The 13,209-nt window shown below is 33.5% G+C and overlaps 1 protein-coding gene across 6 annotated transcripts in view; it reads right to left on the bottom strand.

The window, feature by feature from the left end:
• The window catches only part of CNOT4 (CCR4-NOT transcription complex subunit 4), a 141,507-nt gene that overhangs the window by 24,208 nt on the left and 104,090 nt on the right, over positions 1–13,209 (bottom strand). For 4 of the 6 annotated variants that reach the window (XM_082662466.1, XM_082662468.1, XM_082662467.1 and 1 more), the window contains exons 8-10: positions 11,538–11,595; positions 8,687–8,936; positions 7,298–7,798 (exon numbers count right to left, since the gene is read on the bottom strand). In XM_082662466.1, coding sequence (XP_082518592.1) covers positions 7,298–7,798; positions 8,687–8,936; positions 11,538–11,595 — 809 coding nt within the window. Of the gene's footprint in view, positions 1–499; positions 2,350–7,297; positions 7,799–8,686; positions 8,937–11,537; positions 11,596–13,209 lie in introns of those variants that run through there. The other 2 variants (XM_082662470.1, XM_082662471.1) reach the window with 1 other exon arrangement.

Below are 13,209 nucleotides of genomic sequence, written 5' to 3'. Positions count from 1 at the left end.
AAAACCATAATATATATATTAAGTAAGCAAAACAGCGAAGCTTACTTGTTTAGGCTTACAAAGTCTTGGAATTACAGTTAGTTAAATGATAATCTTTAGCTAGTGTATGTGAAAATATCTAAGTTGAAGCCTAATTACCCAAGAAAGCATTTTTCCCATTATGGTGTGTATGTGGAAAGTGGGGGCGGGGGCAGAAGGGGAAGCAGGCAGAAAGACAGTCCTGGGCTCTAGCAAGTCTGGTAAACTACCTGACAGTTTTATGGCAATGGCCAGGAATGAGAAAGGATAGAGAAAGCTACCACAGGAAAAAAGCCTTGTTTAACAAGTATATCTCTCAAAACAGTAAGTAAATGGGAGCTAACCACCTCATGTTTTTGTAAGAAGATCTGAGTGATGAAAGGCTTGCACTGAAGGCTGGAGAAAACTATGCGCTAGTAAGCCCTATTACAGGGAGCCCAAGTTTGTTCACAAAGCCAAGGAGCCTCAGCACCACGGGAGACATTAAGTGGATGTCTTGGCCTCTCACAGCAAAAATGAAACCATAATCAACACATACTAAAAGACTTCATATTCAACACATGCTAAAAGGCTAAGAAATCTACAATATTTTATTTGTATTTTCTAAATTTCTCATAACGCTGTCTTAAAGTCATTTCTAGATAGAAGTTAGAGATTATCATTTATGCAGAATTTTACAAAAATAATTAAAATGGCTAGATAATTAGTTGTTTCTACACCCTCAGCTAACCAAATTGAAGGATATCTAAGAATAGATTTTAGTTTACCCACTATACCTCAGGACAAACCCATTTAACTTGTGTATTATATCTAATAGAAAGTTATTAGACTTTACATAGAGAGGGAACCCTGAAAACTCCAACTCCAACATGATATTAAGTATCACTCCTAGTAAGGTATTTCATTATTATCATTATTATTATTTTAAATCTCTAGGCTTCCTTTTTTGGTATTCATGCTACTCTTTTAATATTTTTTTTAATTAAGGCGTATCTTTTATATCACAATGTTTTTTTTTAAAATCTCAAGAGGAGATCTGACTTTCCCCTTTTTTCCCAGATGCTTAATTTAGGCAGAACATAGTCATGTTTTCTGAACCAGCTTTTGTCTAATGCTCAGAACTGAATTCAGTTTATTTTCTTTCATTATCAGCTTTAGAACTATTTCAAGAAATTGTCTATTATCCAAAAACATCACTTCAACATTATAGCCTAATAAAGTACACCACTATTCTCTGTGATTAACTAAAATTACCTATGACAACTTACGTGGCCTAATTTTAGAGGATCCCCAATCTCTTCTCTTCCACCTTAGTCTCATTCTGGTCAGGTACTTGTAATATAGTTTTATTATCACACTTCAATTGTGAAACAATGAAATTTCCAAACAAATATCCCACAGAACTACCATTTTTCCAATAAAAATGTTACACTACTATGGTTGCTTCTCACATACAATATTTACCCCATATTCAAGTTTCTGATAAATCAACTGTAAGTTGAAATTCTGTTTCTGAGGCAATTTCCCGGTATACTAGGCAGTGCATTAGAAAAGAAATTATATTGCATTTAGTCTATAATAATTATCTCTTAAGCGTCTCTATATAATTAACAACCATTCAAAAAGAAAGTGCAAATGTGCAAATCAGAGAGAACAAAGACAGTTTCTAAACATGTAATGCATAATATAGGATAAATCCATACAACTACAAACAATTGCTGACAACATTCTTCTGAGCATTAAATGACACCACCAATTTTGTTTTATATGTATTCTTTCTTCTCAAGTATTCAAAGAATGCAAGACATTATCTTCTTAATTTTCAAATTTTCATGAATATATTAGGATATTACCATTTTTTCACAAATCAGAAAACAAGGAACTACCATTATCTTTGAATATTTTCAATTAATAGAGCCAAAATAACAATTCTAGCTAATCTCATCTGGGATCTTAATTATAGTACTACAAGTTTATTTGTGTGAGTTAAAAAATAGTATCACTCATGAGAAACAATGCCAAAATTATTATGCTAATAAATTGTGTTAAAGGCCTAATGAAGAAATACTTTAGCAACTATGAGGTAACACACTAGTTGTAGGCATGAGGAACGTTTATATTGGCTCTTTTGGGTGTATACATTAAATGCAAAATCAGAAAGGAGTCATGCAAAAATCCGGTTGCCCATGCAAGCACCCCAGAGTCTAATCCTCTCCTCTCAGTTCTGTTGTCAGGCCACAGTAGTGTGGAGACTTGTAGGCTGCTGTCCTTGTTGTAATGAATGGGAAGAGGCTGACAGTGGCATGGTCGAAACCTTCACCTCTTCTTCCCCTGTGGAAAAGTCAGTCATGGTCTAGTTATGGGTGACTAGATTTGTTAACAGTCCCTTTAAAAATGACTTCAATATTTGGAATACTGATACATATATAAAATACATGCGTAATGGCTGGAATGCGGGTGTGAAACAAGACATGAATTTTAAAATATAAACTTATCAAGTACCTAGAAAATAGTTATACTCCAATCACACCCTTAAATTTAACACTGTCAGATTTAAGAACAAATATAATAGATTTAGAATTATAAATATACAAAAAGGAAAAAAAAAAAGAGACCAGGAAAGCCATTCTTTTCCAAGCCAATTGGACCCCTTATATATTTAGACACTCCTAACAGTAAGCAGTATTTTGTGAAAAAATTAAAACTAAATTCACAGAAGTGAAAATGTGATTTTTTAAAAGGGAAAAATGACAAATCCATGTTTTAAAAGCAGTAATTATGTTTAGAAAAAAGAAATAAAAAGATGTAAATATTAATTTAGCAAATTACCATACAGCATCTGAAAATTCAATGTGCACTTTTGAAGTAATCAGCAAATAGTAAAATGCTAACAATACAATGATCCAATTGACTGAAAGTGAGATGACTACTTCTAGGTCAGAGAACTGTACATGAAATGAGATCAGTTCTCCCAATTATAATTGATAATGACTACAAGTGACTTGTTTCACACGTGACTCAAAATTCAATCAAGTCACTGTTAAAACAGCTAATTCAGAAACTAAGAATTTTTTTTTTAATGCCCTCTCTTAAGTAAAATTCAAATGAACAAAAACACGAACAAAAATCTAATCCTAAACAGTTTCAAATATTTTTCTAGGTATATTCCGAAACAACAATGTTTACAGACTTAGACTATTATTTGTCTTCCAAATAATTTTTAGCATTATGGAATAAAAACATCTTGGTAGGGAGTCCTTTGAAAAACACATCTGCAAAGTTACACTTGGAAAGACAGCTTAACTGATAACATGAAGATAAAGACTTTCAGTCTTTAGAACAGGTTATTTCATAGTGTTTCAGTAAATTGGCAAAGATTCTATAAATCCCAAATACATAGCAAGGAGGCTGTGTAAAGGAAATTTTAGACTAGAGTTCTTGGTGAGAACGTGGTACTTAGAAGAACTAAGCAAGAGATTAATTTTCATCAAGTCAATGAAATTCATTCTATTTTGTAACTACAGGTCATATTCCTGAGATGGGCCAATTGTCTCATGAATAGATACTATTGATAAAAAGGGACCTCCCAACTGTGTGAGAGCAAAAATCACTTACTATGGGAAGAAAGCCATGTTAAAGTAAATGCCAGTAATTTTCATTTATGAAGGAGAACATCAATGTTGTAATGAAAAACCATTTTAGTTACTAAATCTGAGATCTGGGTTCTTATCCTAATTCTACTACTAATTGAATGTGTGACTTTTAACAAATTATTTAACCTTTCCAGAACACAGCTTTGTCATTCCTAAAATGAAGGAGTTGAACAAGGTAGGTCAATTTTTAGGACTAGAAAAGTCACTTTTTAAAACAAAAGCACGTGGTTCCAATAATAAAAAAGGTCTGAATGGACTTCACTATTACTGCCCACTGATCAAAGTTTCCCCTCAAGAATATTCCAAAAATCCTTCTAAATTTAGCAAACTGAATATGCAGCCAAGAAAATGCTGCTAAAAAGATTTCACTTAATTAAGGAAATAACTAATTTTAAACACAAAAATGATTTCAATTTGGCAGAGGAAATGGAAACCATGTTTCTGTCAAACCTCTGGCAACTGTCCTTCCCATGACAGGTTTCAGTGTATCAAATTTTAATAATTAACTGAAACAAACCAAAACTTAAAATTTAAATACAAATATATAATAAATATAGACATAGTTTCTGTATGATACACAGAAGACTGACACCTCTGAGTATTTACTCCTAAAGGTCAGGAACCTCATTTTGCTCTACATATCTAAAGAATAAATATACATGCCTTTTCCAGTACTGAATATTGTCTAAGTATATCTTAAAGTGGCAGGCCTCACTAAAACAGTATGTACTCTCCACTATGAAGCACTTGACAGCTACCTGTGTAAGATACCATGATATTCACTGCAGAATACAGAGTTAGGCCTTTTTCAATAGTTCAACTCAAGTACAACTGAGTTACAGCTAGGGGTGGGAGGCAGATATTGCCTACCTATTAAATTGCTTCAAATAATTCACAGTTAAGATGTACACAGTTTTTCATAATTTTAGTTTGTCATTTCTAATTGTTACTGAAAATCCTCAATCATCTGGCTACAATTATAAAACTATTCTGTTTTGAGGCTCAGCACATTCAGCTTTCTGAGGTATTTGCCAAATATTTATAAGCCATGGAAGGATTCTATAACTCTTGATAACAATTTAAAATATTTTGGTACATTAAAACTAAAATTTCTCTAGTCGTGAGAGCCTTAAAAGTAATCTAACAATAAGCTTAATCGTAAGTCACCATTTAAATACCAAGGTAGTATGCATAGTCAAAAACTGAAAATCTGAAATAACAAACTCTCCCCACCTCCCACAAAATACAACAATGATTCAGAACCTATAGTTGGTGACTTCATTCTTAGAATTTCTGGGAAAAAAATGTATTTTATGCTCTATGGTTGAGTATACGCTAAAAGAAAAGCCCACCAAGATAGGACCATAATTTAATGCCACATTTTTTTCATAAAGCACCTACTTTAGATGAAGATTTCAAATGACTAACATGAGGACAACTACACTCAAAAATCAGTGATTACTCATCACCCCTGTGGCATCTCCAGAATATATACTGGCTTGAAATATTTGGTTTAAAACTGCTCATTTTGTACTAATGGACAATATGATAACTATGAAATCAGAAGAACAGATAATTTTTGAAGATGGTCATGTAATAAGTCAAATAAAAGTACACAATGAAGACAGCTAAGAACTAGTTCCACAAAGGCATCATCCTTCCTATCAGATCAAGTCCATACTGTTTTGCCTCACCGTCAGAGCTCTCCGTCCTCTCATCCATTCTATGTATAAAATATATGAAGGACCTCCTGGTATAGAAGGCAGTTCTAATGCTTCTTAATGTAATGACATACTAAATCCTGCCTCTACGCCTTCATTCAGGAGTTTCCATCAACATAAAAGGTTTTTTCCTTTCCCTCCTGCTAACCCAAATCCAGGATACAGATCAATTCCTATTTCTTCAGTGAAGCCTCCCCAACAATTTATAGGCTCCACTGATGTGTTTTGGATTCCAGTACCATATGGTTACCACTTTCATACACAGTCTTATTTTATCTCGTCAACTATACTGTACAGTACCTGGAAATAGTAGCCATATTTTATACTTGTTCTGTATTATCCACATGGCCCAGTTCATTGTTGGGCAAACAGATACCCAAATATTTATAGTATTGGTTTAATATTTTATTGTTAAATGTTTAGAATATTTAGGGGAACTTAGCTTTAACTTTTAGTGTTATAATGTTATGAGATACACTACTAGTAATTTAAATGCCACATTTCTAAATGGTTGAAACAAAGCAAAACAAAACACAATTATGTTCTAATATGCTGTCTACAATGGATGAAAAAAAGAGTACCAGGAACTGAACACTTAGTGTTTCACAAGTGAATATCATGTAGAAGAGGACTGAAAAATGTCACTCTCGATTACCTACTAACTACCATATCAGATGAACAAATAACATGAGTCCCACCAATGTGCAAACCACTACATTAGGTGCTATCATGCTTACATGTAAATTAACTTCACTGTATCAACAGCCACAAACCATACTCTCTTAACCCAACTACTTGTCTTGAAAATGAAATGTTGTTGGTCACAAAGAGAATAGAGCCAAAGAATTTTGATGGATCTCTGTAAATTTATCTATCAACCTTGCTAAAAACAAGAGAACGAACGCTTTGCTGGTAACAGCACATTATTACAATAATGCTGTGCCACGTCATATCACAAAGGCCATGAAAAGGGATAAAAATAAATTTTACAAGTTATGTAACAGAGTGAAGGACTATTCTATTCTACTTGAGAGAATCAGGAGAGAACAAACTCTTTTACCAGTCATATCTAAAGCCCAAATTAAATTTTGAAAAACTATTAATAAGAAAGATTCCTTTAGATATAGAGGTCACTTGATCTAATAAATATCATATGGGACCTTAAAAGCCAAAAGTTCTGAAACCTTCAAGGGTAGCAGTACAAAACCAGAAGTATTCTGGCATCACTTACAGGAACCTAATATTTACCCCAGAAATAAAAACATGACAGACTAAAAGGAAAAATATCTCTCCTTGAACAATTTCTTTTTCACAGAAAGTATACTTATACACATATGTGTGTGAAACACTAATAATGAGAGTTCTCAAATATTAAGTCCTTTATTAACATATAGCACAGTTTTGATGTGTGTGTGTGTGTGTGTGTTTGTACGTGTCTATCAGTCAAAATAAGTAAGTTGTCAAAAGGAGTTAAGAGAGTGGCTTTATCCCTCATGCTCTCACTAATTACCATCTCTAAAAAATTTTTTTGAACCAGTTTACTTTTAGAATGTATAATCAGAATTTTTACCATGGTGTTGGACTTTATGGCACCATAATTTCAGAGCCCTTCTTTTTTCTTTGTCTTTTTGCATTTATATGCCATAAGAAAGTCTGGTAACTATTCTATTAAGTAAAATGCTTCCAAGCAATAACTAGGTATAATACTCCACCATCCTTATAAAGCTCACTATTACAAGGCATCCATCCAATTAAAATTTTTTTAGATTATGATAGTTTTTCCCATTGAAATTTCCAAGACTGATGATAAATACTTTCTGTTATTCAAAAGTTCCCTCCCTACCCACCCAACAACCTGAAGGCATGAGTTATTCACAAATTCTCAAAGGCTATAAATGAACCTACCTGCTATAGGGATCCCTCCCAGACCTGTGTTGTGCTGTGGCGGGAGATTCAAGTCCAAGAAATTACTATTTGAGGTGGGATTTGCTGTGTGGTTCAAGTGCATGATGCTATTGCGTGGAAAGGCCATCCAAGGATAGCGGGCTGCCTGGCCTGGAAAACTGAATGAATTATAAACCGCTCGGTGCTGCTGAAATTGAGGGAACCTCTGTGGCAAGACTGAAAAGGTACTATTGAGACTCGAGTTGGCATTTGCAGGTGCAGCAGGATGCAGGAATCCAGAGCCCGGACCTTTGGCGGTTGTAGTGTGTGAAGAGGAGTTCTGAAGAGATGTGGGCGAAAGGGAAGGTTGGTCTTGGACTGACAGTTCCTTTTCAATCAGGTCTGCTAAGGCTTTTCGAGTGACATCAAAGGGATCAAAACCCAAGTCATCCTCTGGTTGTTTAGAAGAACCAAAGCCAAATGCTGCTTGCCAGTCTGTAGAAGACGATACTGGGATTGTTTCTGGTGGGAAAAAGAATGAGCGATGAATTTAAAATATATAGCTCACTTCCACACTAGTGCAACATCATACTATAACACAAAGGCAAATATATGCAAAATCTACATAATTTCTTAGAACATTACGATTGTAAAATTACAAAAGGCCTCAGATACTTCTAGCAATGATTTCATCCATAAGTTACTAACTTCAAAAACTGAACGATATAGACTGATTTTGCTGATCAAAGAAAACAAAGTACTACTTGAAACCCAAATTATACTCTCAACTATTCATCATCAAAACCCAAAGTAAGTCATTTAAATGAAATAAATATAATAGAATTCAATTAGTAAAGTTTATTTTTGAAATGTATTTATCAAAGACAAAGTATATGTTTGAATATACGCTTTACATACTACTACTATAACTTAATGAAAAAAGTATCCATTTAATCTTCATATTTTTAAATTGTCTTAAAAAAATTGTCTTGATTTTGTGTTATCCTTCACATTAATGAGAACTTACAATGAATGAAATTGGAAATGTCTCAAAATGTAACTTTAAAAATTAACTAACATACTTCTTTGTCAGCTGGGGAAACATTTCTAAAAATATAACTATACAAACACAAATCTAATTAAAAATTGTAAGCCCTTAATACTTCCTAGAGGAATAAGCATTCGATTATTGGAAAAATGATCTAACCCTTGATTTTTGGAGAAATTTGTCTGTTAACATGGTAAGTTCTAGGTCACAGAACTACTTACCTAACCATCCAATTCCTTGCCATTTAAAAGTTTACATTTTTATGAAAAAGGGAGTGGACAAAAAAGGGATAAAAACACATCCAGCAAAGGTCTCATTTTAGTCTGAGTATAATTACTAACACACATAGTATTGTTATATACCTGATGTGAAGAGGCTCTGTGGTTCTGGTGCTGTAGGCCAGTCACTGGATGCCTGTGGGGAACTGGGGAAAGGAGGAAGCCCACTTGGGATAGGGTTGGGATGGCGAAAATTGTCTGAGAATAATGACTGTGACTCAGTTACTGCCCCTTCAAAAGGAGACCGTGCACTGTGATTGGATGAACTGATGGGGATGACTGGATTGGATTTTGATAAACCAGGTGGTGGTGAAGGTGTATCACTGTTAGATATCTAAATAAAATGGAAAAAGAAAAGAATAATCAATATAAGTTTATACAATGTAATAAGCCATAGTTTAAAAGGCTTGCAATGAAAGGTATTAGAATAGTGATTTTCAAAAACTGGGGTACTTAAAGACTTTTTTATGAGAGCATAAATTTTCAAAAAAATCCATCAACTTACATATGTACTCTTTTATAAAACTGACCCTCCTGAAAAGACACAGCCAGTATCCTCTCCTTTACCACCTAATTTCTCTTACTTTACAAAGACAATACTATTTTTCACTCTCTGGGATCTAACTATAGTATTTTGCCCAAGTGTGAAAACTTTCTGGGAGCCAAACAAAACTTTATTAGAAATATTAAGATTAGTGATGACACAGTGACTGACTCTAATGACTAGATTCTTTGGCAAACTAGATGATTCCCAATACTTCAGTTTTAAACAAAATGGAAAGAAGATCTAATCAAGCTATTTCCAAAAGCATCATTAAAAATAGTTTTTATAAGAAATCTTAATATGATTCTTAGGTATTTAATTCACAAGGAGTTCAAAAATTTGAGTGATATTGATATAATAACTCTTTCTTCCATCTACTTATTTATATGAACAAGATGTCTCAGCACCTGTATTTAGAAAAATGAAAACATGGCTAGATTGCTGCTGAAACATCTCCTTGTACCAATAGGTAATATTCATCCATGCATGCAAAAAAACTAATTTTAAAATGCCCTATCCACTTCATTAAGAGGTAAATTTCCAATACAATTTTAGTGTTTATGTTTAATGATTAATTTTTTAATCAAAATCTATGCTTATATATATATTGCTTTGATCAAATCAATACTACAAATAAATTCAGAAGAAAGAAGTTTGGCATTGTGTCAACAAAATATTTTTATTTCCAATTCAAAATTTATATGTCTACTTTTATTTGAGAGAATGCCTATCAAGCATAAACTATATATATATATATATATATATATATTTAATTTAATTTAATTTATTTTTGGCTGTGTTGTGTCTTCATTGTTGTGCGTGGACTTTCTCTAGTTGCGGTGAGCAGGGACTACTCTTCGTTGCAGTGCACGGGCTTCTCATTGCAGTGGCTTCTCTTGTTGCGGAACATGGGCTCTAGGCACATGGGCTTCAGTAGTTGCAGCACGCAGGCTCAGTAGTTGTGGCTTGCAGACCCTAGAGCGCAGGCTCAGTAGTTGTGGCTCACGGGCTTAGTTGCTCCGTGGCATGTGGGATCTTCCTGGACCAGGGCTCGAACCCGTGTCCCCTGCATTGGCAGGCGATTCTTAACCACTGAGCCACCAGGGAAGTCCCAAGCGTAAACTATATTGCATTAAGAAAAAATTCTGTAATACCAGTGAAAATTAAAAAATGAGTTCAAGTAATGATGTAAAATTTCTGATTGTTAAAGAATAGCTTGTGTAAATGGATGAGGGAGTAACAAAACATTCTGATACTTAAATCTCTCAGATACTTATTAAAACCCAATGTAGCATGTTTATTTAAAAATACCAAAATTTATAATAAGCTGGAAATTACATCCTTTGCAGCTATTTTTAACTTATTATGAAAAAAATTTAATGTTAACTTAAAATATACAAGGGGATATAAAGATTTTCAAATTCTTTCATGGAAACTGTGAACAACAAGTTTAGAAAAACAATGTATTTTAGATCTCTAAGTTTCTCACACTGTGGGGAACTGGCTGTTCTTTACAGAAGAGATTAGAAACTACACTTTTTTTTTTTTTTAAACCAAAGTAAGAGGTGTACAGAAACTTAACTAGTGAAAAGCTAGCAACTAGACAAGATGATACAAGGCATGCTCTAAAGATCAGGACCTCATTCTGTATCATAGTGGATGCAACTTTGAAGTTAACTATTTGGTTTATCATTTCAAAGACAAAAGTCATTTGAGGGAAGGGGGAAAACTTGGGGTCAAGTTCACCGAGAGAAATAGAAAATTAAAGTTAGTTTGGGATTAGCAGATGCAAACTATTATCTATAGGATGGATAAACAACAAGGTCCTACTGTATAGCACAGGGAACTATATTCAGTATCCTGTGATAAACCACAGTAGAAAATAATATGAAAAAGAATATATATATGTATAACTGAGTCACTGTACTGTACAGCAGAAATTAACACAACATTGTAAATCAACTATACTTCAATAAAATTTAAAAAAAAAAAGAAAAGAAAATTAAAGTTGACAGCAAGGGACAAGGGGAGCATGGGGCAGAGAAACAACTCAAAATCAAGAATGCAGAAGGCGTGTTAGTCTGGGACCATTTCACGTAGGGTCAGAAAGACCAAGAATATCAGGGACTCCAAGGACACTAATGTATTAGCACACAGTACAATAACATATGGTCATAATGATAATTCTGAGTGATCAAGAAAGGGTTAAATTGTGCTCTATTCTGTAGAGAAAAAGAGGGCTAATACATTTAACAAAGATGTCCACTAAAAGTGTTTTTAAATTGTTTCAGTATTTAAAGTATTTTTCACTATCTAGAAAATTCACTCGCATAGAATGTCTTGTTTCAGCAGATGGCAGATAAATGAAAGAATACAGTATCAAAATCTTACCTGCTGGGAATTATCACCATTCCCTATGCTGAGAGAATCGGAAGGTTTGTCAATGGGGCTGTAAATAGGAAAAAATAAAATCAAATCAGAGTACATTTACTCCCCACAACCAAAGCCAGAAAAACAGACATTTTATCATCTTAACATTTATTGAAGCACTCTGATGTAAGACATTAGGTTAGATGCTGGAGATACAAAGAAGTATAAGATAAAATCTCTATCCTTGAGCAATTTACAGTCTAATTAGATTCTCAAAAAACAACGGGTGAAACAATGGCTTATGAAAAGAAAAGTATTGCTTAAAATGGATACTAATCCATTATTTAGTTTTGTGCCCATGATAAACACATTCCCCATTAAAATTCTTGAAATAATACTCACCTATTTTTCTAGGTGCTTAATGGAGGGCGTAAAAGTTACTGAAATGTTATCTACATTTCTTAAAGGCAATATCTTTCTTTAATACTTCAATATCCTAATCACAACCCTAGAGAAGGCATATGTAAGTACACACACACACACACACACACACACACACACACACACACACAGGAGAGTAACAGAAAGAAACTTTTGTGCAAACGATTGCCTCAAACTAAAACAGTAAAACTTGACTTCCACAAGAGAAAATGCAGTATCACAGTAAAGTAACACAGATTTGCTAACTTCAAGTCCATTTTAACTCATCTGACTTAAAAACAAAAATCTTTATAAACATTATAACACTGACCTAGCAAGTCATTTCTACAACTAACTTTAACCCAGCACATGAACAAAAGATAAGTATTAGTACCCATACACTAATACTTATTTCTGATACAATATTATAGCAAAAAAATTTAAGATTCCAAATTTCTCAAAATTATTTTATTGCCTAGAAACATATACAAAGTCACCTTACAAACAGACAACTTACTGGTACCATATTTAATTGTTCTAGAAAAATTTAACAAGAACCCAACCTGAATACCAAGTGTATCTTCTGCAGAAACACTGCCAGATGCTCTTGAATCTGATTGATAAGTCTGAAATTTACTTGAAGAGCATATTTACTTCTTATTATTCACAGTATATCAATAAATCAATTCATAATATTGTCAAGTGGGTAATACAAATAATTTTAAGATACAGCACTGAGCCCACTTAATTTAGAGGCAGTTGGGGAAACAAAACAGGTACACACCAACAAATATCAGCCAGTGTCAACTATTAAATGAACTGTTTAAACATTAAATGCCATAAATCTTTAGAAGAAAGAGAAGCCACCCCAAGTGGGGCAATTAGGAAAAGTCTCCTAGGGAAGTTCAAATTTAACTAGGTCCTTAAAAAGATGTGCACATTGGGAGGAGGAAGGGAAAGGGGGAAAAACGGCATTAAAGGTAGGAAGAGCAAGTGTTTCAAGAATCAAAAGGTCATAGAAAAGGTTGAGAGAAAGGTAAGTAGTTTAGCTAATATATAGGATGATTTTAACAATGGGAGGTAAGGATAGAAAGGTAAGACACCAGAGGCCAATGGAAATTTTTTTGAGCACAGAAATGTTATGTAATAAATAAAGCAGTGTTTTAGAAAGATTAATTTGGTGATAGCATGAAGAACAGGCTTGAATATAATTCAGATAATCTGAGATAAACTTGCAATATTTTTAAAAAATTTACTGTGGTAAAATACACTT

The sequence above is a fragment of the Grampus griseus genome (genome assembly GCF_964374135.1).
Source record: "Grampus griseus genome assembly, chromosome: 9".
Taxonomy (NCBI): Eukaryota; Metazoa; Chordata; class Mammalia; order Artiodactyla; family Delphinidae; genus Grampus; species Grampus griseus.
The sequence above is the reverse complement of the archived record's forward strand: the minus strand, read 5'-3'. Positions and strand labels throughout refer to the sequence as shown.